At 41.3% G+C, this 27,925-nt stretch overlaps 2 protein-coding genes across 2 annotated transcripts; one reads left to right on the forward strand and one right to left on the reverse strand.

Annotated features, from left to right (window-relative positions):
- Positions 1 to 3,073: 3,073 nt before the first annotated feature.
- Positions 3,074 to 5,726, forward strand: LOC311144517 (tumor necrosis factor ligand superfamily member 14-like). Its single transcript, XM_084180543.1, has 4 exons — positions 3,074 to 3,325; positions 4,745 to 4,778; positions 4,972 to 5,058; positions 5,276 to 5,726. The coding sequence occupies exons 1-4, from the start codon at positions 3,125 to 3,127 to the stop codon at positions 5,668 to 5,670; spliced, it is 717 nt and encodes a 238-aa protein (XP_084036669.1). The 5' UTR covers positions 3,074 to 3,124; the 3' UTR covers positions 5,671 to 5,726.
- A 10,459-nt stretch (positions 5,727 to 16,185) lies between these two features.
- Positions 16,186 to 27,370, reverse strand: LOC311148300 (uncharacterized protein). Its single transcript, XM_084185216.1, has 4 exons — positions 27,338 to 27,370; positions 26,369 to 26,821; positions 18,260 to 18,311; positions 16,186 to 18,146 (listed from the first exon to the last, which is right to left on the reverse strand). The coding sequence occupies exons 2-4, from the start codon at positions 26,546 to 26,548 to the stop codon at positions 17,782 to 17,784; spliced, it is 597 nt and encodes a 198-aa protein (XP_084041342.1). The 5' UTR covers positions 26,549 to 26,821; positions 27,338 to 27,370; the 3' UTR covers positions 16,186 to 17,781.
- Between the last annotated feature and the right edge of the window lie 555 nt (positions 27,371 to 27,925).

Raw genomic sequence — 27,925 nt, forward strand, 5'->3', positions numbered from 1 at the left:
GAATGCTTAGCAGGACAGGAAAATTGTCCAATTCATACACTTATCAAGAGAACATCCCTGGTCATCCCTACTGCCTCTGATCTGGTGGATCACTAAACACAAATGCTTCATTTCTAAATGATGTCTGAGTGTTGGAGTGTGCCCCTGGCGATCTGTCAAGAAATTGTACCGTCTGGTTTGCTTAATATAAGGATTTTGAAATGATTTATACTATTACTTTTGATATTAAAGTAGTATTTTACTGGGTAACTTTTACTTTTACTTGAGTCATTATCTATTAAGGTATCTTTACTTTTACTAAAGTATGACAATTGGATACTTTTTCCACCACTGGGGTTATGTCAGTAACCTCCGCTAGCCGCTAGATTACACTTGTAATAAACAGAGATGTTTCTGTTTTCTTCCTAAAAATGTGGCTCTATCTTTTGCATGGTTTAAGCTACAAATATTAGGACCCCATCACTGAAAGATATGAATATCATACAACATTATTATTCTGAACTTCCCAATACCTTTCTGATGCATTCCAGTCACTTCAAACCATACTTTCTTCAGATTGAAATACTGTCAAAAGTACTGTCAGACTGATTTGTATTAGACTGGTATAGCCCCATTAAAAAAAGTAAACATTGGCTTTTCATTATATCACCTTTTTGTTTTACATGGTGGGGTCGCAGATATTTTAAAATATCAAAATGGGGTCGCGGGCCAAAAAAGTTTGGGAACCCCTGCCCTAACCTAACCCTAATCCTAACTTTTACCCTAACCCTAACCTTAACCCCAAAACCTAACCTTAATCCTAACCCTAAACCTAACCCTTGCTCCTAGCCCTAACCATATCTCCTACACCTAATTCTAACCTTAACTCTAACTAAACCTTAGCATTTGACTTTATGGGGACTAACAAAATGTCCCCAGTTGGTTAAATGTTTGTTTGTTTACTATTCGTGTGGGGACTTCTGGTCAGATTTCGTCCTGTCTGGACTAACCACATTTTTAATCAATGTCAGTATAATACGTCTTTTCAATGTCTGTAAAATATGTTTTTTAAACTTTCACTTAAAACTGAAAATGGACGTGACATCAACGTGCGTAAAAATACGTATTTTCAATGTCAGTAAAATACATGTTTTCAACTTTCACTTAGAACTGAAAATGAGCGTGACGTCAACGTCCGTAATTATGTATTTTCAACTTTTTCCAACGTCATTTTGCTCACTGGGCACTCATTTCATTAAATTATTTTAGCCAGGATTGTCCACTCAGTGTCACGACTTCCACCGAGGCTGCCTCCCCTCCTTGTTCAGGCAGGCTTCGGCGTTCGTCGTCACCGGCTTACTAGCCACTGCCGCTCCATATATCATCATTCCATTTGTCTTGTCTTGTCAGTTACACACACCTGGTTCATATCCCCTCATTAGTCCGTGTTCCCTCTGCCCCTTGTCCTTGTGGGTGATTGTTTTATGTGAGTTGAGTGTAGCTCGGTGGAGCGACCCGTACCTTGTATTGCCAGGGTAGATTGTTCCCCTGTGCCTGTATTTTGTTGTCGCTATCCAGCGCAACTGTGTACGACATAATAAACTCTGTATTCAGTGATTTACCCTCCTGCGCCTGACTCCTTCTAATCACACTCGTCACACTCAGTAACAATTTCCACAGTTTTCTAGGGAGTCCTGGGTTTCATAAAATCAATAAAAACATACACATCACATAAAAGTTGTCTAGATAAAAACACACATACGCAAAAGCATACACAGCAAACCGAGTAGCATACATACAAAAACATGTGCATATGCTGTGTACATTCCATTTTAAGGACAACTTTTTGTACATTTTTGTTATATGACATACAATATGTTTTTTTAGAAGTGTGCATTATGGCCAGAGAGGCTGTGGGTGGTGCTATGACAAAGGAAAAGCTTTGCATTGTTATTGCAATGTGCTCTTGTTAGTTTGGATGAAGTTTACTGTTTGCCACTGATCTAAGATCAGATTTGTACTGCCCCAGCCTGATGGCTAAGGGTGTTTGGAAAGGGTGTTGAACCTACATCTGAATATGATTATGAATATAGGTTTAGTTGTATATTTTTTCACTAGTGGGTGATTGAAAAGTTAAAGAATTTAAAAGTACTTTTAGAACACCCCTTTGAGAGCATGGCTCCCTCTATTGAATGTGTGACAGAAGCATGCTGAAGCTAAATATGGACACCCCTGCTGTGTACATTTTAGCAACTTCCTGACAAAGTAAACTCCAATTCATCTCCAAGTGCCAAGCAGGGATGCAAGCAGAGACCCATTTTTGCAGTCTTTGGTATGACTTGGCCGGGGATTGAACTCCCAACCTTCCAATCTCAGGGCGGACAAAGCATGGTCCTGACAATGCATGTGGTAAAAAAAAATAACCATGAAAAGTCTTAACAACACAATAATAACAATACAATGAACCATATGTTTTTTTTTTTACTAGAAGCTGCACTGTAAAGGAACATGAATATGTTGGTCTACTCATGATTTTATTGTTTTTGCTTGTAGAGTAGACAGTAGACCTATCTCTACCAGATCAGATACTCATCATGAGAGTGGCTGAGAGTGAGAACAGAGAGGAAGTGTGAACAGAGAGACAACTTATTGCGTATCTCCATGCATGCTGTAGTAGGCTAGTGTGGGAGGTTGTAGTGGGGAGGTGATCATTCACAGTGCATGGTCACTCTATAGGATGCTCATTTGCATTTGTCTTGCTATATCTGACTGATTGAAACTTAACACCAGAGGTAACAGTTCTCTCTCTGTTAAGATTTAGTTTGGTTAAGACAAGTTTAGCTTTCTGTGACTACTCTTTGGGGAGGTAGTCGTTTCTGTGAAGGATTTCCGGATTTCACATATCTGGAGGTGGCTTTTATTTCTTCCACTACTTGTCTGCCGACAAGACGACCTGAGGAGTCATACTGTACAACCCACACTAGTGCTTGGTCTTTTGCTCTAGGACCAAATCTCTCTGTGTCTCTCGTTGTGTGTTGGGACCCCTGGTGCGTGGACCTCACTCGGGTACAACTTGACCATCTCTTGGAGGATCCTTTTTCAGTTCCTTATAATCTCTGATCGGATAGATAACTTTGTGGACATCATGGCTGAGGGTGGTGTCCCGTACCCCTCCGTGTTCATGGTGGATAGCCATGCAGCCTACCCACCTCTGCCCCCCAAACCGAGACCTCCTGGTCGGGGTGGTGTGACCCAGAGCCTGCTGTTCCTGCTGGTTGGTCTGGCTCTGTGTGGCTTGGCCATAGAGGCCTGCTTCATCTACCACCTCTACTCCACACAGGGATCTGTGAGTATTATCACCATGATGTGGCTGTCTACCCTTGTCTCCGTCTCCGTCTCATCTCCCTCAACACCTGAGAGTCTCTTGTCACACATCTCTCTCTCTCACACTACACATATCTAGTAACAACTATGCATTCTTTCTACTGTGTTCTTTCATCTCTCACTGTTCTATTTTCCCCAATCTCTGTCTCGCTGTCAACCCCACAACCTATACACTATTCTCAGAAACATATTTTTTTAACTCCAAAATGAAAGTGAATACATTTTCACAATGTCATTAATTGATGTGTTCTTTCTCTCTCTCCAATAAATGTGTACAACCCATTTGTATTATCATATGGGAAATAATTTGTATTTATTTATTTCATAGTCGCAGTCGACAAGACTGAATTTATGCAGAATGCACAGTTACATTAAGACAATACTTTAAAAACACAAGACACTACATGCAATTAATAAAGTCCTATAGATTATAATTACAATTTAAAAGTCATATTTGGTTTTCCCGATCTCAATGTATTTTGTACAAAGTAGTAATTTACTGTTGGCTTTTAGCTTTTGTTCCTTTACTCCATGTGTATTATGGCAGTATCTTGGTTCAGAATAGAGCAATGTGTGGTGATATGGCACTTGGAGTATTGGAACCATGCTACAATTGGTTGTTTTGTTAGACTATGATTATGAAATAATTTTCCATGTCTATAGGGAAGAGAAACAAATATTAACTTCCGAGTTACCAGTGCATTATTCACCACGATGTAGGTTTTTTGTCGTGTCAATTTTGCTTTACGTACAAACAGGTCTTATGACAACACAGCGTTCTAGTCAAGTTCTGTCATGGTCAGCAGTTTCTTTCCCAAAGTTGGAGTTGGGATTCCCCTTGATATACGCATTAAACAGTTTTATTCATATTTGTACGTTTGGCAACAGTTGAGATGGAGAAGTATCTCAGAATTGGGCATCATTTCAAAGAATATGAATGTTCAGTGACGTACCTTGCTGGAGCAGGGGCCAGCATTCCGTGTTCCACAGAAATGGTTGGTTGGTCAGGTGCTTGTGGTTACGTTTAACTTTATGTGACATCATTTCCCCTAACCCAGTCTAGTGGCAATGGTGCGGTAGTTTATTGGGAAGAGGAGAGAGCTAGCCTAGTCTCTCGCTGCATGCACATGTACTGACAGGGGAAGACAGGGGGTAGGGTGGTCTGGTATGGGATGGCTGATCTACTTTGTTTAATTACCAGAAACCATAAGCTGTTCTGTTTATCTTTCCTCCATATCATCTAATAAAATGTAAAGGTCACATTGCTTAAGGCCTAAAGAACCACTTAAATATGAACAAATTAACATTCTCACACATGCCTGTTCTGTATTACCACAAACCTCTGTGTTCAATATGATTATATCTCTTTTCTCAGATGCAGGCGGAGTCAGGGTCAGCTGCTATGAGTATCCAAGGTATGTCCCAGACTATATATTTTTATCTTGTTCAAACACCGTGACAAAATGACAAGGGACTCATCTTTGGTAGAAGAAGATACTGTATATATTGTATCCCTACTACGAGTATACACATTTGATTGATTTATTTCTGAATCATTCACTTTCTAAAATGCACATCACATCAACATAAACGTTGTTCCCAAAACAGACCAAGAGGCCAATCCGAAAGAGGTTCCCCCAACTTCAAGACCAAACCCTGTTGTGTTGCCTTCAAAACCTGTTGCACATCTGACAGGTAAGAGCATCATCACCAAGCCATTGCAACTACACACAACCCTTTATATTAATGTTTCTCAGTCATTGGTCATGACAGAAAAAGGGTGAAATAGAAGTATGTAGTAGTACATAAGATAGTATGGTGTATGAAATAGTACATGAAAATAAATGAAAATGAGCTCTTATGACAGAAAACAACAACTTTTGCCACATATTGTCCTGTTTTTGTTCTCCAGCTGGACCTCAAGCTCCCCATGGAGATGGAGTCTTGGTATGGGATATGCAGCCACAACCGCTCCTCCATGAAATGGAGTACAAAGATGGGAAGCTTGTCATCCAGAAGGAAGGGTACTACTACGTCTACTCTAAGGTCTTCTTCAGTGAGGTCAATGGTGCGTTCACACATTCGGTCTGCAAAACTACTCCACGGTACCTTGGGAAGGACATTGAACTGCTTAAGTCCATGAGATATCACCCCAAGTCTGGGAAAATGATGTCCACATCAAACAGCTACCTGGGAGGGGTGTTCCACTTCTTTGACGATGACTCCATCTTTGTCAAAGTGAAAAATGTCACTCAAGTTCGGATACACTGTTCCACAGAGAACGTGTTTGGTATCTATATGATATAATACGCCTGGGGTTGATGATAAAGATACTTTTTTTTAGATAGCTGGCTGATTATCATTGGTTTAAGGCATAATAATATTGTAGGCCAATGTACATGTAATTTTGCTAAGCAGGGCCTTCCCCCTTCCCGGCACACCATCATTTTCTGTAAACAAATCCTTGCACCAAGATGCAATTTGATGCGTGGTAAATTTACTGTTGAAGAAAAAGCCCCTTTATATTAAAGCCATAATACAGTTGAGCTGAGGCGTTTTTAGGATTTCCATACATGGGGATATTTTTTTAACAGGGTCGGAAAAAAATCAGCCTTTTAATAGCGCATTTCATGAAATTCTACGTCATTTACATGACAGAAGACGTTAGATGAATTTTTTTTAATACCACACAAATTATCGAAATGAGTGGCTACTCTGACACTGACAAACAGAGATCAATCTGGTCTTGAATTCAAACAAACAATGGCCCAGGCCAATGAAGCGACACACAGATTGTACAATATTAGGAGCCAATATATATACAGTATATATATCATAGGCTACAAGTAGGCTACTAAATAAAATGTCCAGTAGCACACTGACTCACCTAATGATGAAGATGAAGCCATAGGCTACTCACGGTGATGGCCGATGCGCTAGTTGTGGCAATAGCCTATCTCAAGATAAGCTACTTTGAAAAACAGTGCTGCTGTTAGCTACAAATTGGGAGTTATATTGGTTCTACAGACATATTAGTCTTATAATATAATATGCCATTTAGCAGACGCTTTTATCCAAAGCGACTGACAGTCATGCGTGCATAAATTTTTATGTATGGGTGGTCCCGGGGATCGAACCCACTACCCTGGCGTTACAAGCACTATGCTCTACCAATTGAGCTAAAAATTATTTTATCTTCAACAGTAGGCATTTGCTTTCCAAACTGTGTGTTTTCCCAAGATTTAATTTTGAAATCTGCAAAAGGCAAACCGACAGCTGCAGCCAACCATTGAAATATAATCCATAGATGGCAGTTTCCATTCAAGTCAGAACTGGCATCCATTGCTAGTGTACCAATGAGTTTAACGGTCAAATTGTCCGGGTAAGATGTTACAAAACACTTCAATGGAGTATATGTCTATGGCCACAATGCAACAAGCTGTAGCCTATATTTGGGGTGCATGACCTTCCTGACTGTAGGCATACCAGTAACTGCCAAAAATAAAGGAAACACTTGAGTAAACACGGAATACAAGGTATACCGTATGTTATGGTGTGGGGTACATTTTCCTGGCATGGTTTAGGTCCAGTTGTAGAATCAGTGCCAAGGCACATTGAAGCTGTTCTGGCAGCTCATGGTGGTGCAACAGCCTTTTAAGACACTTTCTGTTGGTGTTTCCTTCATTTGGGCAGATATCTGTATGTGCTTGTGATAAATCTTAATCTATAGTTATTTTTTTATAAACTATTTATCTTCTGTGGCTAAATTATGCTCTCTGGTGTATTTTGAACATTGAGAGTGGGCTCCTGTGGTTGGATAAAACATTATTATATATACAGAGGGGGAAAAAAGTATTTGATCCCCTGCTGATTTTGTACGTTTGCCCACTGACAAAGTCATGATCAGTCTAAATTTTAATGGTAGGTTTATTTGAACAGTGAGAGACAGAATAACAACAAAAAAATCCACAAAAACGTATGTCAAAAATGTTATAAATTGATTTGCATTTTAATGAGGGAAATAAGTATTTGACCTCTCTGCAAAACATGACTTAGTCCTTGGTGGCAAAACCATTGTTGGCAATCACAGAGGTCAGACGTTTCTTGTACTTGGCCACCAGGTTTGCACACATCTCAGGAGGGATTTTGTTCCGCTCCTCTTTGCAGATCTTCTCCAAGTCATTAAGGTTTCGAGGCTGACGTTTGGCAACTCGAACCTTCAGCTCCCTCCACAGATTTTCTATGGGATTAAGGTCTGGAGACTGGCTAGGCCACTCCAGGACCTTAATGTGCTTCTTCTTGAGCCACTCCTTTGTTGCCTTGGCTGTGTGTTTTGGGTCATTGTCATGCTGGAATACCCATCCACGAACCATTTTCAATGCCCTGGCTGAGGGAAGGAGGTTCTCACTCAAGATTTGATGGTACATGGCCCCGTCCATTGTCCCTTTGATGCGGTGAAGTTGTCCTGTCCCCTTAGCAGAAAAACACCCCCAAAGCATAATGTTTCCACCTCCATGTTTGACGGTGGGGATGGTGTTCTTGGGGTCATAGGCAGCATTCCTCCTCCTCCAGACACGGCGAGTTGAGTTGATGCCAAAGAGCTCGATTTTGGTCTCATCTGACCACAACACTTTCACCCAGTTCTCCTCTGAATCATTCAGATGTTCATTGGCAAACATCAGACGGCCCTGTATATGTGCTTTCTTGAGCAGGTGGACCTTGCGGGAGCTGCAGGATTTCAGTCCTTCACGGCATAGTGTGTTACCAATTGTTTTCTTGTTGACTATGGTCCCAGCTGCCTTGAGATCATTGACAAGATCCTCCCGTGTAGTTCTGGGCTGATTCCTCACCGTTCTCATGATCATTGCAACTCCACGAGGTGAGATCTTGCATGGAGCCCCAGGTCGAGGGAGATTGACAGTTATTTTGTGTTTCTTCCATTTGCGAATAAACGCACCAACTGTTGTCACCTTCTCACCAAGCTGCTTGGCGATGGTGTTGTAGCCCATTCCAGCCTTGTGTAGGTCTGCAATCTTGTCCCTGACATCCTTGGAGAGCTCTTTGGTCTTGGCCATGGTGGAGAGTTTGGAATCTGATTGATTGATTGCTTCTGTGGACAGGTGTCTTTTATACAGGTAACAAGCTGAGATTAGGAGCACACCCTTTAAGAGTGTGCTCCTAATCTCAGTTTGTTACCTGTATAAAATACACCTGGGAGCCAGAAATCTTTCTGATTGAGAGGGGGTCAAATACTTATTTCCCTCATTAAAATGCAAATCAATTTATAACATTTTTGACATGCATTTTTCTGGATTTTTTTGTTGTTATTCTGTCTCTCACTGTTCAAATAAACCAACCATTAAAATGATAGACTAATCATTTCTTTGTCAGTGGGCAAGCGTACAAAATCAGCAGGGGATCAAATACTTTTATCCCTCACTGTATATATTATTATTTTTTTTTATTTTTTTATTTTTTTGCCTCTTGGGCCCACTACGGGCTTGGGCCCAGTCCCTGACTCAAACAATCGACCAGTCATATTTATTTATTATGCATTTTTTAATTAGATTTTTAAAAATTAATCAATTACCCAATCAAGACAGTGGTACCCACGTGGGCCCCCTACCTCCTCTCCTCCCCCATCTGATGATTAGCAGAGCGGCAGCAGGCAGCAGCTACACCCATTGAGAGCGGGCTCCTGAGTCTTTAGTGAAAAAGTATAAAATAAATGCTACATACAGTGAGGGAAAAAAGTATTTGATCCCCTGCTGATTTTGTACGTTTGTCCACTGACAAAGACATGATCAGTCTATAGTTTTAATGGTAGGTTTATTTGAACAGTGAGAGACAGAATAACAACCAAAAAATCCAGACAAACGCATGTCAAAAATGTTATAAATTGATTTGCATTTTAATGAGGGAAATAAGTATTTGACCCCTCTGCAAAAAATTACTTAGTACTTGGTGGCAAAACCCTTGTTGGCAATCACAGAGGTCAGACGTTTCTTGTAGTTGGCCACCAGGTTTGCACACATCTCAGGAGGGATTTTGTCCCACTCCTCTTTTCAGATCTTCTCCAAGTCATTAAGGTTTCGAGCCTGACGTTTGGCAACTCAAACCTTCAGCTCCCTCCACAGATTTTCTATGGGATTAAGGTCTGGAGACTGGCTAGGCCACTCCAGAACCTTAATGTGCTGCTTCTTGAGCCACTCTTTTGTTGCCTTGGCCGTGTGTTTTGGGTCATTGTCATGCTGGAATACCCATCCACGACCCATTTTCAATGCCCTGGCTGAGGGAAGCAGGTTCTCACCCAAGATTTGATGGTACATGGCCCCGTCCATCGTCCCTTTGATGCAGTGAAGTTGTCCTGTCCCCTTAGCAGAAAAACACCCCCAAAGCATAATGTTTCCACCTCCATGTTTGACGGTGGGGATGGTGTTCTTGGGGTCATAGGCAGCATTCCTCCTCCTCCAAACTCGGCGAGTTGAGTTGATGCCAAAGAGCTCGATTTTGGTCTCATCTGACCACAATACTTTCACCCAGTTCTCCTCTGAATCATTCAGATGTTCATTGGCAAACTTCAGACGGGCGTGTATATGTGCTTTCTTGAGCAGGGGGACCTTGCGGGCGCTGCAGGATTTCAGTCCTTCACGGCGTAGTGTGTTACCATTTTATTTTTTTTGTGACTATGGTCCCAGCTGCCTTGAGATCATTGACAAGATCCTCCTGTGTAGTTCTGGGCTGATTCCTCACCGTTCTCATGATCATTGCAACTCCACGAGGTGAGATCTTGCATGGAGCCCCAGGCCGAGGGAGACTGACAGTTCTTTTGTGTTTCTTCCATTTGCGAATAATCGCACCAACTGTTGTCACCTTCTCACCAAGCTGCTTGGCGATGGTCTTGTAGCCCATTCCAGCCTTGTGTAGGTCTACAATCTTGTCCCTGACATCATTGGAGAGCTCTTTAGTCTTGGCCATGGTGGAGAGTTTGGAATCTGATTGATTGATTGCTTCTGTGGACAGGTGTCTTTTATACAGGTAACAAGCTGAGAATAGGAGCACTCCCTTTAAGAGTGTACTCCTAATCTCAGCTCGTTACCTGTATAAAAGACACCTGGGAGCCAGAAATCTTTCTGATTGAGAGGGGGTCAAATACTTATTTCCCTCATTAAAATGCAAATCAATTTATAACATTATTGACATGCGTTTTTCTGGATTTTTTTGTTGTTATTCTGTCCCTCACTGTTCAAATAAACCTACCATTAAAATTATAGACTGATCATTTCTTTGTCAGTGGGCAAACGTACAAAATCAGCAGGGGATCAAATACTTTTTTCCCTCACTGTATATAATATATACAGTCTATATTTCCTTAATAATAAAAATAAATACATTTTTATTTAAAAACACACAAACAAATGTGCTGCTTCTTGGCCCCCCCATGGGCCTGGACCCAGGTGTTTCAGCCCCGGTAAACCCCTGCATTATCCGGCCCTGTTGCTAAGGTAAATCATAAAATCGGATACAATTATAATATATTGATTGATTTTGCTTTTGCAGAACACATAATTTTTTGTTGGTGAAAGTGAAAGTGCTGAATATTCTTGCGTTAACATTATTAGGGATGTTTGTATTCACTCAGTTACTTCTCTTTTGTAAGTAGGGTTGTTGTTATTGACGGGGGTTTTGGTCAGAAGGTAATACATTATGTTGATAGCCCGCCCTCAAGAACAAGAACGAAAGAACTGTGTGAACGTTACCTTGTGTTCAACACATATTTACAGACTATCATCTCTTTATACTCTTACTTGTTTGTTATATTGACCTGATTAGAAATAATATATCCATAATAGTATAAGGAAATATGTTGTATAGATATAGAGAAAAATATTTAGATATTTAGATAATTCGAAACAGAGATATGTAGATATATTCTACATTATTGAAACGATTTAGGAATACCTGATATTCAGGTAAATTGCATGTAAGCCACCTCATTGTGTTCATGATAAGGTCAAATGTTGGACTATCCATTTCCCTCTTTGTATACCCGCTATAAAATGATCAAGTAATTAACTAATTTCAATCTCCTCGACAGTGCAGCACATGAATGTTTGTCGGCGTCCTAGAAAAACCTTGTATTTCACTTTCTTGTGATTTTTATTTATTTAACATTTTATAAAAATTAAAAGTAGTCATTGTCCTCCATGTAGGCCTACCGAAAATGTGCCTAATCAACTTCCATATATAGTGAGAGATCTAAATAAATATACGTTTGTTTTCTTCTTCTTGGACGCCAACGCTATGCAAGCAGTAGGCTATAGCTGTACCACATATTGTGTATTTTGTATATTCCATCCTACAAATATTCAAGTAAATACATTTTTCATTTTTTATCTTTCTTACAATTCTGTGTGAGCATTATTTGTTACTTTAATTGATCCACAAAAGTATATGCATGCGGGCATGTAATCACAAATGGACATACAGAGTCATAATGTAACTACAGGACTTCTGTGCTGGAACTGAGTCTAGAGCGTGGCTTCAGAAGCAGCGGATGCTGCACCCACTCAGTTGCATTTTAGACAGTCAGCCTGCGACCACAACGAGGTGAAAACCACGTCTCTTTTCACCGTCCCCCATCCCCAACAACCCACCTGCGTTACAGTAAAGCATATAATTCCCCCCTATACAGAGTGTCTTTCATTTCTGCTCCATTTTACTGACATATAGGACAAATATCTCAGAGGTCTCAAATCAACAGTAATAGATAAGAGTATGGTATGCGACCTGAGTATATGACAGTACAGTGCCTTGCAAAGTATTCATCCCCCTTGGCGTTTTTTCTATTTTGTTGCATTACAACCTGTAATTTAAATGGATTTTTATTTGGATTTCATGTAATGGACATGCACAAAATAGTCCAAATTGGTCAAGTGAAATAAAAAAAATAACTTGTTTCAAAAAATTCTAAAAAATAAATACTGGAAAAGTGGTGCATGCATATGTATTCACCCCCTTTGCTATGAAACCCCTAAATAAGATCTGGTGCAACCAATTACCTTCAGAAGTCACATAATTAGTTAAATAAAGTCCACCTGTGTGCTATCTAAGTGTCACATGATCTGTCACATGATCTCAGTATATATACACCTGTTCTGAAAGGCCCCAGAGTCTGTAACACCGCTAAGCAAGGGGTACCACCAAGCAAGCGGCACAATGAAGACCAAGGAGCTCTCCAAACAGGTCAGGGACAAAGTTTGTGGAGAAGTACAGATCAGGGTTGGGTTATAAAAAAATATGTTTTTCATCGGCAGGGACTGGGAAACTGGTCAGAATTGAAGGAATGATGTATGGCGCTAAATACAGGGAAATTCTTGAGGAAACCTATTTCAGTCTTCCAGAGATTTATTTTATTTTTATTTTTTTATTTTTAGTCATTTTAGCAGACGCTCTTATCCAGAGCGACTTACATGAGCAATTAGGGTTAAGTGCCTTGCTCAAGGGCACATCGACAGATCTTTCACCTAGTCGGCTCGGGGATTAGAACCAGCGACCTTTCGGTTACTGGCACAACGCCCCTTAACCACTAAGCTATTGCTGCCGATTTGAGACTAGGATGGAGGTTCACCTTCCAGCAGGACAATGACCCTAAGCATACTGCTAAAGCAACACTTGAGTGGTTTAAGGGGAAACATTTAAATGTCTTGGAATGGCCTAGTCAAAGCCCAGACCTCAATCCAATTGAGAATCTGTGGTATGACTTAAAGATTGCTGTACAACAGCGGAACCCATCCAACTTGAAGGAGCTGGAGCAGTTTTGCCTTGAAGAATGGCCAAAAATCCCAGTGGCTAGATGTGCCAAGCTTGTAGAGACATACCCCAAGAGACTTGCAGCTGTAATTGCTGCAAAAGGTAGCTCTGCATGCAATAGGGGGGTGAATACATTCGCTAACCACTGTATGTGACCTGTGTTCGCATAGAGATGATTATCTTGTTTCCCTGACCTGATTAACTTGTTTACTGGTGATAGAGAGGAGAAGACTGCACTGTGCAGGTTTTAGAGCAATGCTTTAACCACATTTGATCACAGCTTTGATATTATTTCCCTATCAAAAGTATCTGACCTCATAGATTGAAAACACGTAACAAAATGCATTTCCAATGTCTCTCCTAACCGGCTCTGCATTTCCTATTTGATGTCTGTTTCTATTCTGCAGGGCTCATTTGTCAAAGAGACCTGGGCCTCAACATGAATCCCTGTTCAAATAAAGGTTAAATGAAAAATGTATTATATTAAATCACATGCATTCACACTCACATTATACAAATACTGTACCTATATATTCATACAGTATTTCACTCACTCACACTCTAGAGTTCAGCTTGTTTTTGTCCTCCTGAGAACATCTTTCTGTCTTTGTCTTTGTCTTTCCTCTCACCTTTGTCCTATTCTAAGAAGCAGCTCTTTGAGGTCTCCCACAGTGCAGGCGTGTGTTGTGTATTAGTAAACTGAAGAGGAAGTGGAGGAGGGGGGTTCTGGGTGCTGGCTGGGGGCGATGCAAGCAGCTCAGTACATCTGTTGTTTCGCTGATTCATGGCCTTTCTCTCTCTGGAAGTTTCCAACCCATGAACTGGAGACAAGTACATTTACGAACCAAGTAGGGTGCGTGTGAAGGGGGGTAGATGAGCAGTTAATATGATATTGATTCCCATCCCCCTCAGTAGTCATGTCTACATTGATCCAAATGTTTGTTTAATCAAACACACTTGTGTCACTGTTCTGGTATGAACTTGGCTGGTGTTTCTCCAGGTCTAATTTCAATCATACGAATGTCTAATTCTGTGATCACAAAGTCTGCGTCCCAAATGGCATCACATTCCCTATATAGTGCACTACTTTTGACCATAGGGCTCTAGTCAAAAGTAGTGCACTATATATAGGGAATAGGGTATCATTTGGGACACATCCTGACTTAGGCCTACAGATAAAATCAGCATGTTGAGACATGTCATAATGTTACAGTGTACAAGTGTACGACTGAGTCCATACATGAGTCATCACCACATCTTCAACCTTCAGTGGTCTAACCATGCCCTGTAACTCTGTGGTAGAAATGGAAAGATAGAGATGACTGTATGAGATGCAGTTGGATTTTCAAGTTCTTACTGTTCTTGACTACTTATCCTGTCCTTAATGGCTCAGCTAAGCATGTGGAACATTTAGGCCTATAGCAGTCATTTCATCTGAAGTCATCAACCAACCATGAAGTGGAAGATTTATGAAGGAATATCTATACAATAGGCCTATAGCAGTTTGAAGAGGCAACACAGTCACATTTGTCAGTTAGTTTTATGGATCATGTGTTTCCTACAACCTTTGGAAATACCTGGGTTGAGAAAGATCTTGTGGCTTGTAATGTCGGTGCAAATCCAGGGCAGAAAAAGTAGAGGTCACATTGGCAGTGAATCCTTGTGTGACCCTAGAGAATAAATGTGGTCCTACTTAAAGCTAAACACTGCTCCCTGGTGTCTCCTTCTAATACAACAGCATCTTATTCTTAATGGAAAGAAAGAGAGATGGAAAAAGAAAGAGAGAGACAAGAGAGAAAGTAAGTGATGGGAGAGAGATATAGAAAGAGAGACAGAGGGATAAGATAAGAGCAAATAAACATTTGGAGGAAACTTTCATGATGACGTCTTTGTGCGTGGAAATAAGAAGCAGAGGCGACCCGGACTGCATCTGTACTGAAACACACACAAAACACTTTCTCTCTCGTGTGGACTTGGCCATACCTCCTGTCTTTAACCTCACATCCGGCAGTGGAAAGTAATCACATTTAGAAACCTAGTCTAGGCTTCATCGTGTAACCTCTCCAAGGAGTGGGTGGACGCTAGTCTCTGATCTCTGTCTGCGTGGGACAGCATCCTGGATAAACTCACAGCGTAATCGGAACCCGTGGTTTTAACAGCTAATGCTACAATGGTTAGAAAGATGTAAGGTTATCATTGAAATTGAAAAAACCAACAACTGGAAAAAATGTGTGTTGTGTCTGGGTTGTGATGAGTGATGCTACGCTACACAACCCTTTCCCTGCAAAGATATAAGTAAATCATATCACTGATTTGATGTGTTGTGTGGTACCCCTGTGACAGTTTGCAATATAAGCCAATATAACGTCTTCTGTACTTAGCTCTCAGCCACTGGAGGGTCTGTTCCTCGACAGCATAGTTAAAGGGAGGGCCCTTCGATGTATTATTCATCCAAGGTGTGGGGGATACACTGTAAAGACCTCCTACTTTCACTTGATCTCTGGGGTCTCATGGTTCAGTAACTCACAAGACTATACAGATGTAGGATCTTAATTTGAGCCAGTTGGCTACAGCAGGAAAATAATCCCTTAGCACCAGGAAATTATAATTATTATGTGGATTATAATTAATGGACATTTTTGTAGGGAAATCAAGTCTGACATTTAAGTGAAGAAATCACAAACTTCAGAAGCCTTTTTAAACCTCAAATACACTACAAGTTCTCCTGCAACAGGGTAATCAAATTAAGATCCTATATGACCCTTATTTCACTTTGTTGGTAATGATACACATCTGATGGTTTCACATCTGTTTATAACATAGCTCTCACCCCCCACAGCGTTGGTATGACACCATTATACTTCATCTAGTTGTGGTCTATTTTCATATAACTTCACAACATGTCATGAATTAGTCCTAATTTCTGTAATTGTGGCTTCAACAAATACATGTAAAGGTGAAATAAAAGCCATATGCAAGTCAAATACTGTACTTCATTTATTTGTTTGGAGAGAAAAAATACATTCCAGTGCTTTCTTAATATAATAGATTACATTCATGTTTCCCAGCGGGAACTTTAGTTGTGGGATTCATAACAACGTACATTTTTTTCTAGTTTATTTGGCGCTATAAAGTCGGTCACACAGTAGCTAGGTTTCCATCCAATTTGCGATAGACTTTCATGCGAATATTCTAAAATCTGCATAAAACGATATGCGCATTTTCCAACCAGAGATGTTTCCATCAAACATACTTTTTTTTGTGGATGAAAGGCTGTGACTGAGAACGTAGTGCACTTAAAAATAAATGTTGCTGTTAAATTCTCATGTAGCCTACCGAATGAAAAATACAAGTTAAATGGGTTTCCATCGCATTTTCAACTCCACTTATGGAGTAGGAAATGTGCCCGCTCTGGTCTTGGCACATGCGCTCTAGCCAACAGCTCGCAGATAATATTGCGGTAGGCTACCTACATTATGAGATTATTGGATAAATGCGATATTATTTGTAATTGTCAAAAGGCAGCAAAGAATCGATCATCATCACCAGAATAAGACCCTTGACACCACCCTGTGAAGTTCATCATAACTTATTTCATCTGTAGCCTAATAAACTGCATGCTTTCCCGAGTCGTAGTGGGAGGACCACACAATGTATCGTTGCGTGACTTCGATATGATGGTTATTGCATCAATATTTGCGCATAAAGGCGCCATTTTCTCGCATAACACAAAGATATCCCACCTTGTCTAGCGTATTTTGTTTTGTCTAGATTTGGAACGTTTACTGAAACATTTTCTGTTTCCACCAGGCTTGCCATTAAATGTTTTATCTGACGTACTTTACTCGCATAAAAAGGTTGAATGGAAACCTGGTTATTGACATATATTCATTGGTTATCTCTACATCTCATCTTACTACATACTCAAAATGTCCTTCAAAATAGATAAAGAAAATAAATAAGAAGAAAATAATAAGATAATATTGTAATAAGGCATAAATAGGTAAAAAAATATATGAATATTTTAAATACTAAGCAATATGCAAATATTAAAGTAAACATTAAAGATATGTTGATACTGTGCATTCTCTCAACAACCCTGTGCACATGACTTGATAAGACAATCCCCTCATTCATAGCTTTAAAAAAAGATTTACTGGAAAAACGTACTAACGATAATCTTGAGCGATAAACAAAATGTTACTTCATCCAAGAGAGCAAAATGCTAAAGTAATAATACAACCCATAACCCATTATGGCCAATAGTTTTAAACATATTTTTCCAACAATACAAGACACATCAGTAGAATTCTGCAGCTCAAAACCAGTTGGAAGGCTAGGTAGAGTATAAAGGAGTGGAATAATCTTCTTTGATGAGCAGGGAGTCCGACTGAATCAGTTTCAGTCAAATATATCCATCCCTTGTGACAGTGTCTCCCACATGGTCACATCTCTCTGACAGGTGGTGGGATGATGGATTGACCTCAGTTGACCCCAGATCCCCAGGATCTATTCAATCAACCCCTAACAAATGACTTAAAGATCTAGCCCCCAGCATGTGTCTATGAAGACGGGAGGGTCTATATCCAATTGAATCTACAGATATCATCTTGACCCTATGATGCCCAGGTATGTGGCGGTGTCGGTGGTGTTGATCCTGGCATCAGGGGAGACGGTGACTGTGAGGATGTCAGAGGCTGCTAGATCCACAACCTTGCCCAGGAACCCTGTGCTGAGGGAGGTGTTGGTTATCCTTCCCTCCAGCAGGACTCCGTTGGTCTTGTTCACTCTCACTATGTACTGTCCAGACACTTTCTGGGGCCTGAGTGTCTCCAGAGTCACCTGAAGGTACAGGAAGTAACAACCATCCTGGCTGATGGTCAGGGATCCGCCATTTAGGGAGGCAAAATTCTTCGCCTTGGACTGCGTCTTCCACTTGATCACACTTCTCGCCCCCGAGACCCCATCAACTGTGGATGATAAGTTGAAAACTGGCATTAGTAATGTGGCAAGAGTTGGAATATAAATGAATTGTGACTACATTTAAAAACTCAATGAGACTGAACGTTCAAAGAACTTTCACCGTCAAAGGTGAGCATTTGCCGTGGCACTCTTGGTGACTCCAGGAGAATGCTCTGTGGAGACAGACAGAATTCATAATTAGTCACTGATCTCTCTACTCACTGAAGTAATGGTGGGCATTCCAGCAACACGACTCAAATCCTAACAATAGAACAAAGCAGGGTTGTGGTCAATTCCATTTAAATTCCAGTCAATTCAGAAAATGATTTTCCTCATTGAAAAGCATTGAAGATAATTGGAACTGGAATTGGAATTTCAGTGTACTTCCTGAATTGACTGGAATTGAAATAGAATTGACCCCAACCTTGGAACAAAGTATGATCTTCAAACTATCCTGTTTACCTGTGACAGGGTACAAACTACAGCTGTTGTCGATGTTTCCCAGGAGACCCTATTTAGGGAAGCACAGGCAAGAAGGTATAAAAGCACCCCTCAGTAGCTGCAGAGACGGAAAAGGAAGTGAAACACCAACTTGCTGGGGTTGTGCATGGAGCAATGAACTAAGTAGACCAGACCAGACCAGACCAGACCAGACCAGACCAGACCAGACGCCATTGCATTGGTGTCTATGAGAGACTGAAAATGACAAAAAATAATTCAATGGAAAATGGCCTGAGTGGAGGAAATGGTGACTGTGCTTGAATCTGAAAGTATGGCAAGTGAAGTGTGTGATAATGAACGGAAAATAGTGAAATCAAAGAATGGAACAAAATGAGCAAAAGTTGTAGTAGAAGACAAGGACCAGTCCCATAATGCACTTCTTATTGGACTGCGTTTTTTGGACAAGTAGATTCATTTGGGAAATCCATTTGTAATATCGAGGACTGTGAAGAAAGCAGTGGGAAAGGTGGATTCAATCAAGGTGACTAGAAGCGGCCTTGTTTTGATTAATTGTGTTGATGAAGAACAGAAGAAGTGTGCACTGGATCTGAAAATTGTCCACGTCTGAAGTAACATTTATTGATCTTCGGTGCAGGGTGCCTGACAAAGGAGTTATAGCTGGAGTCTCGTTGGATATACAGTACCAGTCAAAAGTTTGGACACACCTACTCATTCAAGGGTTTTTCTTTATTTTTACTATTTTCTACATTGTAGAATAATAGTGAAGACATCAAAACTATGAAATAACACATATGGAATCATGTAGTAACCAAAAAAATGTTAAGAAAATCAAAATATATTTTAGATTTTAGATTCTTTAAAGTAGCCACCCTTGGCCTTGATGACAGCTTTGCACACTCTTGGCATTCTCTCAACCAGCTTCACCTGGAATGCTTTTCCAACAGTCTTGAAGGAGTTCCCACATATGCTGAGCACTTGTTGGCTGCTTTTCCTTCACTCTGCGGTCCATCTCATCCCAAACCATCTCAATTGGGTTGAGGTTGGGTGATTGTGGAGGCCAGGTCATCTGATGCAACACTCCATCACTCTCCTTCTTGGTCAAATTGCCCTTACACAGCCTGGAGGTGTGTTGGGTCATTGTCCTATTGAAAAAACAAATGATAGTCCCACTACACGCAAACCAGATGGGATGGCGTATCGCTGCAGAATGCTGTGGTAGCCATGCTGGTTAAGTGTGCCTTGAATTCTAAATAAATCACAGACAGTGTCACCAGCAAAGCACCCCCACACCATCACACCTCCTCCTCCATGCTTCACGGTGGGAACCACACGTGCAGAGAATATCCGTTCACCTACTCTGCGACTCACAAAGACACAGCGGTTGGAACCAAAAATCTCACATTTGGACTCATCAGACCAAAGGACAGATTTCCACCAGTCTAATGTCCATCGCTCGTGTTTCTTGGCCCAAGCAAGTCTCTTATTCCTATTGTTGTCCTTTAGTAGTGGTTTCTTTGCAGCAATCGACCATGAAGGCCTGATTCACACAGTCTCCTCTGAACAGTTGATGTTGAGATGTGTCTGTTACTTGAACTCTGTGAAGCATTTATTTGGGCTGCAATTTCTGAGGCTGGTAACTCTAATGAACTTATCATACAGTGGGGAGAACAAGTATTTCATACACTGCAGATTTTGAAGGTTTTCCTACTTACAAAGCATGTAGAGGTCTGTCATTTTTATCATAGGTACACTTCAACTGTGAGAGACGGAATCTAAAACAAAAATCCAGAAAATCACATTGTATGATTTTTAAGTAATTAATTTGCATTTTATTGCATGACATAAGTATTTGATACATCAGAAAAGCAGAACTTAATATTTGGTACAGAAACCTTTGTTTGCAATTACAGAGATCATACGTTTCCTGTAGGTCTTGACCAGGTTTGCACACACTGCAGCAGGGATTTTGGCCCACTCCTCCATACAGAACTTCTCCAGATCCTTCAGGTTTCGGGGCTGTCGCTGGGCAATACGGACTTTCAGCTCCCTCCAAAGATTTTCTATTGGGTTCAGGTCTGGAGACTGGCTAGGCCACTCCAGGACCTTGAGATGCTTCTTACGGAGCCACTCCTTAGTTGCCCTGGCTGTGTGTTTCGGTTCGTTGTCATGCTGGAAGACCCAGCCACGACCCATTTTCAATGCTCTTACTGAGGGAAGGAGGTTGTTGGCCAAGATCTCGCGATACATGGCCCCATCCATCCTCCCCTCAATGCGGTTTTAAGTAATTAATTTGCATTTTATTGCATGACATAAGTATTTGATCACCTACCAACCAGTAAGAATTCCGGCTCTCACAGACCTGTTAGTTTTTTTTAAAGAAGCCCTCCTGTTCTCCACTCATTACCTGTATTAACTGCACCTGTTTGAACTCATTACCTGTATAAAAGACACCTGTCCACACACTCAATCAAACAGACTCCAACCTCTCCACAATGGCCAAGACCAGAGAGCTGTGTAAGGACATTAGGGATAAAATTGTAGACCTGCACAAGGCCGGGATGGGCTACAGGACAATAGGCAAGCAGCTTGGTGAGAAGGCAACAACTGTTGGTGCAATTATTAGAAAATGGAAGAAGTTCAAGATGACGGTCAATCACCCTCGGTCTGGGGCTCCATGCAAGATCTCACCTCGTGGGGCATCAATGATCATGAGGAAGGTGAGGGATCAGCCCAGAACTACACGGCAGGACCTGGTCAATGACCTGAAGAGAGCTGGGACCACAGTCTCAAAGAAAACCATTAGTAACACACTACGCCGTCATGGATTCAAATCCTGCAGCGCACGCAAGGTCCCCCTGCTCAAGCCAGCGCATGTCCAGGCCCGTCTGAAGTTTGCCAATGACCATCTGGATGATCCAGAGGAAGAATGGGAGAAGGTCATGTGGTCTGTTGAGACAAAAATAGAGCTTTTTGGTCTAAACTCCACTCGCCATGTTTGGAGGAAGAAGAAGGATGAGTACAACCCCAAGAACACCATCCCAACCGTGAAGCATGGAGGTGGAAACATCATTCTTTGGGGATGCTTTTCTGCAAAGGGGACAGGACGACTGCACCGCATTGAGGGGAGGATGGATGGGGCCATGTATCGCGAGATCTTGGCCAACAACCTCCTTCCCTCAGTAAGAGCATTGAAGATGGGTCGTGGCTGGGTCTTCCAGCATGACAACGACCCGAAACACACAGCCAGGGCAACTAAGGAGTGGCTCCGTAAGAAGCATCTCAAGGTCCTGGAGTGGCCTAGCCAGTCTCCAGACCTGAACCCAATAGAAAATCTTTGGAGGGAGCTGAAAGTCCGTATTGCCCAGCGACAGCCCCGAAACCTGAAGGATCTGGAGAAGTTCTGTATGGAGGAGTGGGCCAAAATCCCTGCTGCAGTGTGTGCAAACCTGGTCAAGACCTACAGGAAACGTATGATCTCTGTAATTGCAAACAAAGGTTTCTGTACCAAATATTAAGTTCTGCTTTTCTGATGTATCAAATACTTATGTCATGCAATAAAATGCAAATTAATTACTTAAAAATCATACAATGTGATTTTCTGGATTTTTGTTTTAGATTCCGTCTCTCACAGTTGAAGTGTACCTATGATAAAAATGACAGACCTCTACATGCTTTGTAAGTAGGAAAATCTTCAAAATCGGCAGTGTTTCAAATACTTGTTCTCCCCACTGTATGTGTTATTTCATAGTTTTTATGTCTTCACTATTATTCTACAATGTGGAAAATAGTAAAAAAAAATAAAGAAAAACCCTTGAATGAGTAGGTGTGTCCAAACTTTTGACTGGTACTGGATATGACGAGTACCTTAGTCAGAAAATCCCAGGAGTGGTCAGTGCACGTCGCCTGACCTGTAGGGTAAATGGAAGGAAGGAGAAAAGCCTATCGAAATGATTGTTGTTTGAGGAAACTCTACTTGAATATGTGAAGCTTGGATACAGTATGTGAGGTATGTGGTGAGAGCATTTGTGTCCAAAGCATTAGTGTGGGAATTGTAAAGGAAATGGTCACGTGTCAAATGTTTGCAGACTGGAGAAGTATAGTATTGAAGAATCTGTCAATGGAAAATGTAACTGTGGTGGGGATCATTCTCCGGACTTCCTTGAGTTCCCTGTTAGGGTGAAGGAGGTCGAGGTGTCAAGGATCAGGGCTGTGCAGCAGATCTCTTATATGGAGGCGGTGAAGAGAGTCGAAGGAGCAAGAAGCAACAGTGTTGAAGATATGGCGGTGGATGCATTGCAACCAGTTGCTAGTGTTTTAAGTCAATTGAGTGATCTGGATCCACTCATTGTGAAGAAAGGGATTTTGTGGCATTTATAGCCACAGTGATTAATTGTACAGCACAAGTGTCTAAGAAGTCCAAGAAGCTGGACATCATTATATCTGCAGGCGAAGTTGTTGGGCTCCAAGACTTCACGGCAGAAGCACTGCAAGGACTTTTGTCGCTAGGAAATGTCCCACCCTCACAGGAGTCTTTTGAGCCTGTGTAGGGACCTGACTAGAATTTTGTTTTTTTTAAACAGAAAAGCAGGTGGATTATGTTTAGTTAATTTCTTTTTTGATAGTTTGTATGATATTTGATTTATTTTTACCCACATTATTTCATTTTTTGGGATCTTATTATTCACCCGCACAGTAGGTGGTGGAATGCACATCAAATTGTTGCGAACGCCATTATACCATAGAAGAAGAAGAATGGCCTGAGTAAACTATCTTCATTTATCCACCATTTTTGGTATCTGTTCAAGAGAGCTTTTTGTCCGTGAAGAGAATTTGGAGAGGTTGCACTGTATTAGTGCTGAGCAAGTTTATGTTCGAGGGCAACCATTTTGAGAACCATGCTGACTTTTTGAAGAAGTGTATAGGGTGTGGTCAAATGTGCTCTGAAGGTATGTTTGTTACATTATCTGTATCAATGTTGCTATATGTGTGACAATATTCCAAATGTTTTATTGTTTGTGCTGCCACTGCAATAGTGGATTTATTTTTCAGTTGGTTGCAGACCATTCTGTGTTTGGAGAGGCTTTGGGGGTGCAACCAGTATAGTGACTCAGACTGACTCCATTAAGGTGATTGTTTATTCTGTTGTGCGTTTTATATTTCAGTGAATATTTACTGTTTATTTATGCAGTGTCCAACAAGCAAACCTAAACCTCTTAAGCTTAATAAATGTTGCTTTTTTGATTTTTATATATCTGCCACTGTACTGTTTCCCTTTAATGGGCATAGTAGAACGTGTAGTTATTGTATTACTTACGTCTAGATGTTACATAGCCCTACCAAGTTTGCTGTCACTTGTACAGTTATTTTAACAGTAATGTTCCGTCTAGGGCAAGGATGGGCAACTTTGATGGGGATAGGGGCCAAAAACAATCTGAACTCATCATGAGGGGCTGCAGTGGCTCGCAGGTCTGTATACCCACATCCATATCCACACATGCAGACAGAGCTGGCCCGACCCATTTGGGGGCCCTAAGTGAAATGTAGTTGGGGTGGACTCTTGACAGCAGCACTAATGTTTTAGTTTTAGAGTACATTTCCTGCAATTCTACAAATTTTGCCATAGGGTGCAGAGAAATGTTTGCAGTTTAAGCAAATTTCCTGAAATTCTATGTTAATATGATATCTGAGTGAGAGTGATTTACAAAATCATTGGGGGTCCCCCAATGACCGATGGCTAGACAAATGTAGCCATCTAAATCGTTAGACAGTTCTGATGGAAAGCTTGTAGTTTGCGTCACTGAGCAGTGCCCAAGAAAGTATAAAATCCAGTTGTTTTATGCTACCCCCACCCCAATCTAATTCAAAGATGGATTCCACAACTGTGCGCTCGCATAGCACACACTCGCCTCTAGACAAGTAAACCGACTGTTCGAAGTCATGCCACTTCCTGCCTGTGGTTCACGCTCAATAGCCCACCCACTGGTCAACAAAAGGACATTGATGTGTATTGCAGCCTCTGGCTAGTGCTCGTGAACCGACAGGAAATTTAATGATTGCAGACAGTCTGTGTTTATCTGTCTAGAGGCGAGAGCATGCCATGTGAGTGCTCAGTTAGGGAATTCATATTTTAATTAAATTGGAGGGGGTGGGGTTTGCATCAAACGATTGGATTGAATACTTTCTTGGGCACTGCTCAGCGACGCAAACAACAAAGTTTCCATCAGAAATGATTACGGACACCATCCAACACCGGACACATGCTGCTAAAACATGTACAGCAACGGGTTGGGAGATTTCTCGCAAGATGTATGGAATGCCCTTAGACCCGGCTTATTAATAAATACAATAATTAATATAGGTGTCTAAATTTGGGCTAGATGTTGGATGACTACCACATTTAGGAATGAATTTGAACTAGTTACCGCCCTTAACACTTACTAATGGAGTATGCCACACGTTCATGATCGTAAAACAGAGATTGAAATCTGATTTCAGAGAAGGAAAATCATGAAAAAAGAGAAAGTCGAGAAGACAAGTGGCACAGTGGCATTTCCCTGCCTGAGGTTATGATGTTATGACATGTCACCCTTCCCTGCAGTGCGGTGAGGCTGGTGGTTGAGTCCTCTACTGTCAGAGAGCCTGGAGGATGATGAGTCAGACAGAGAAAGCAGGACTGACGAGGTATGACCTAGCCTAGGCTCAGGTCCTTCCATGATGCATTCAAGTGTTAGGATTCTATTCAAAATGATCTATTGCAGGGTTTCCCAACTCGGTCCTGGGGCCTCCCAGGGGTGCATGTTTTGGTTTTTGCCCTAGCACTACAGCACTACAGCTATGTAGTGCTAGGGCAAAAACCAAAACGTGCACCCCTGGGAGGCCCCAGGACCGATTTTGGGAAACCCTGGTCTATTGTATATCCTGTCATCATTGGCAGGCCAAGAATATCATGATGACGTTATGACTACTCTCGGTCTTGGAGGAGGCAAAAATGAACAAAATGTTTGCATGGGACAAAACTTGTTTTGAGGTTGGAAAACATGTTTAAACCCATCTTGTGGTTAGCCTACCGGAGATGAGTCTGCTGTGGGTTTTGGAGCTGAAACTATTTCTGACAGAGGCTGGGGGAGGGAGAGAGGACAATCGTTGTGATATTTCCCATCAGTAACTATGTTGTAAGTAACAACATTTTGCCTGAGCAAAACATTTGTATTAAGTGCTACTCTAGGCTATATGAAACAGTGTTAATGTAATACACACATTGATAATTCAGTAGCACACACCCAGCCCTTTCATATTGGAGAACAGGGTTCTGATGTCACCAGTACTATACCACACATAGTGATGCGTTTCCCCCACCAGCTGTGATGCTACTGAAACCACTTCAGAGGCTTGTACTCAACAGGTGCAACAGGCAGGTGTTACCACAGCTACAATACACCGCTCTATTGACACACATTGATCCAACTTCATGATCTCATCTTATATTTACACCGTGAGCTACAGTACATATCTCAGATTTAATTCAACTTGATTTCACTAACTATGACCCTCCCTAAGTCGTGATGGTCAGGGGCTCTTTGTCAAAAAAAAATCTAGTATAACTGCACATGACAAACTTCTCACTGTCAACTATCAGCTAATTTACAACTGTCAATAAATTCATAGGTGATAACCTCACTTTCTAGCAACAGCATTAAATATTTAACACACACCAGAGAGTGAGTATGTGTAAGTGTGTGTGTGTGTCTATGCAGGTTAGCAGTCTTACCGGTACGTGTGGCCTGGTGATGATGAGCAGGGTGATGGAGACCACGTGGCTGACGGTGAGGAGACAGACCCAGAGAAGGAGTCCACTGACCAGGCGCCGCTGGCTCCCCTGGGCCCCGGGGCCATGATGGTGGCAGTTCTCTGAAACCTCACAGCGGTCCATCGACTGCTGCGGCATCATCAGTCTGCAACGTCCGGCCGTGGGGGAGAGAGAGGCTCGGGGCAGAGCAACCTCAGTCCCCTGAGATGCAGCAGAGGGAATGCAGGAAGACCGAGAGATGGAGCCGCTGTGTGTTTGTCCTCTTGGCTTCCTCTGCTGTGAAACCTCAGAACACTGCTGTGTGTGTGTTGTGTCTGTATCCGAGGACGTCTTTATGTCTGTGTTCGGCTCTGTGTTCCTCTGCAGCTGTCCAGGACAGGAGGCAGGTTGGGCTGGTACTTTCCCCCTGAGTGACTGAAGGAAAACAAAGAGACTAGATAACTCTTCACGTAGGGGAATGGCCCTCCTACTATTCACACTACTCTCATAGAGAAAGAGGAACACCACTCACAACCAATGAGAAAGTGAGGGCGTGATAAACATTGACCTTTTAATCAAGTGAAAATGAGTCATTCACTTCCTTCCCCTACATAGATTTTACAATATGATTTGTCAGCTACTACTATAAACCAAATCAAACCAATTGATTTTGATAGTGTTATGGCACTGTTCAATGTTTACATGTCCATTCACTTTTCTGACGTGTCAGTGCGCATTTCACATTATTTTTCTATTATTTTCCTCTTTCTGCTCAAAAGTACTGTAGTAAAATACAGGTCAAGTCAACATATTCAAAACCCCACTCATCAGCACATTAATAAGATGACAGGTTTCAGATGTTTGCATCTCTAAAATCTCCCAGTCTCAAGTGGGAGATGGATCCTACTATCCATTTCTAACGTTGTTTAGGTCGTAATGGAAATAACTGACCTTTCCTTTCTTGTGGCTGGAATGCGGGTAAAATAACCATGTTTATCTGATATCATGGGTCAAGTGCAAAGTACAGATGATCACATGTAGGAATTAGTAACAGCGCCACCCTCGGGCACTCCAGGTAAGTACATGTAAATTATTGACATCTCCCTTTCTTTAGATAATTTTCATCTCAAAACAATGTTTTCAACAATATGCAAACAATAAACTATTTTTTTTCTTAATAACATAACATAGACATTTCAATTGTCATCACATTGTTATTATCAATGTCTTGTCAATGTTTAATTTTTTTCTTCTATTTTTTTGTTCAACAGTCTCTGTTTAAACTATAAACACTGACAGATTTCTTATTTTATTTTGGGGGGTCTTTTCACTATAGTCTTTTCAGTACTGGTAGCATTTTGGCATTCTGATATGTCTTCCATAACGAGTTGAATTCACATTACATTGTTGCTTTACCCAGTATTTCAAGGCCTACCTTCAAACCTCAAAACTTTGTTTTGTTTTACCCCATATGTAACTCTGTGTTGTTGTTTTTATCGCACTGCTTTGCTTTATCTTGGCCAGGTCGCAGTTGTAAAT

Source organism: Coregonus lavaretus (assembly GCF_964263955.1).
Source record: "Coregonus lavaretus genome assembly, chromosome: 2".
NCBI classification, from domain to species: Eukaryota; Metazoa; Chordata; class Actinopteri; order Salmoniformes; family Salmonidae; genus Coregonus; species Coregonus lavaretus.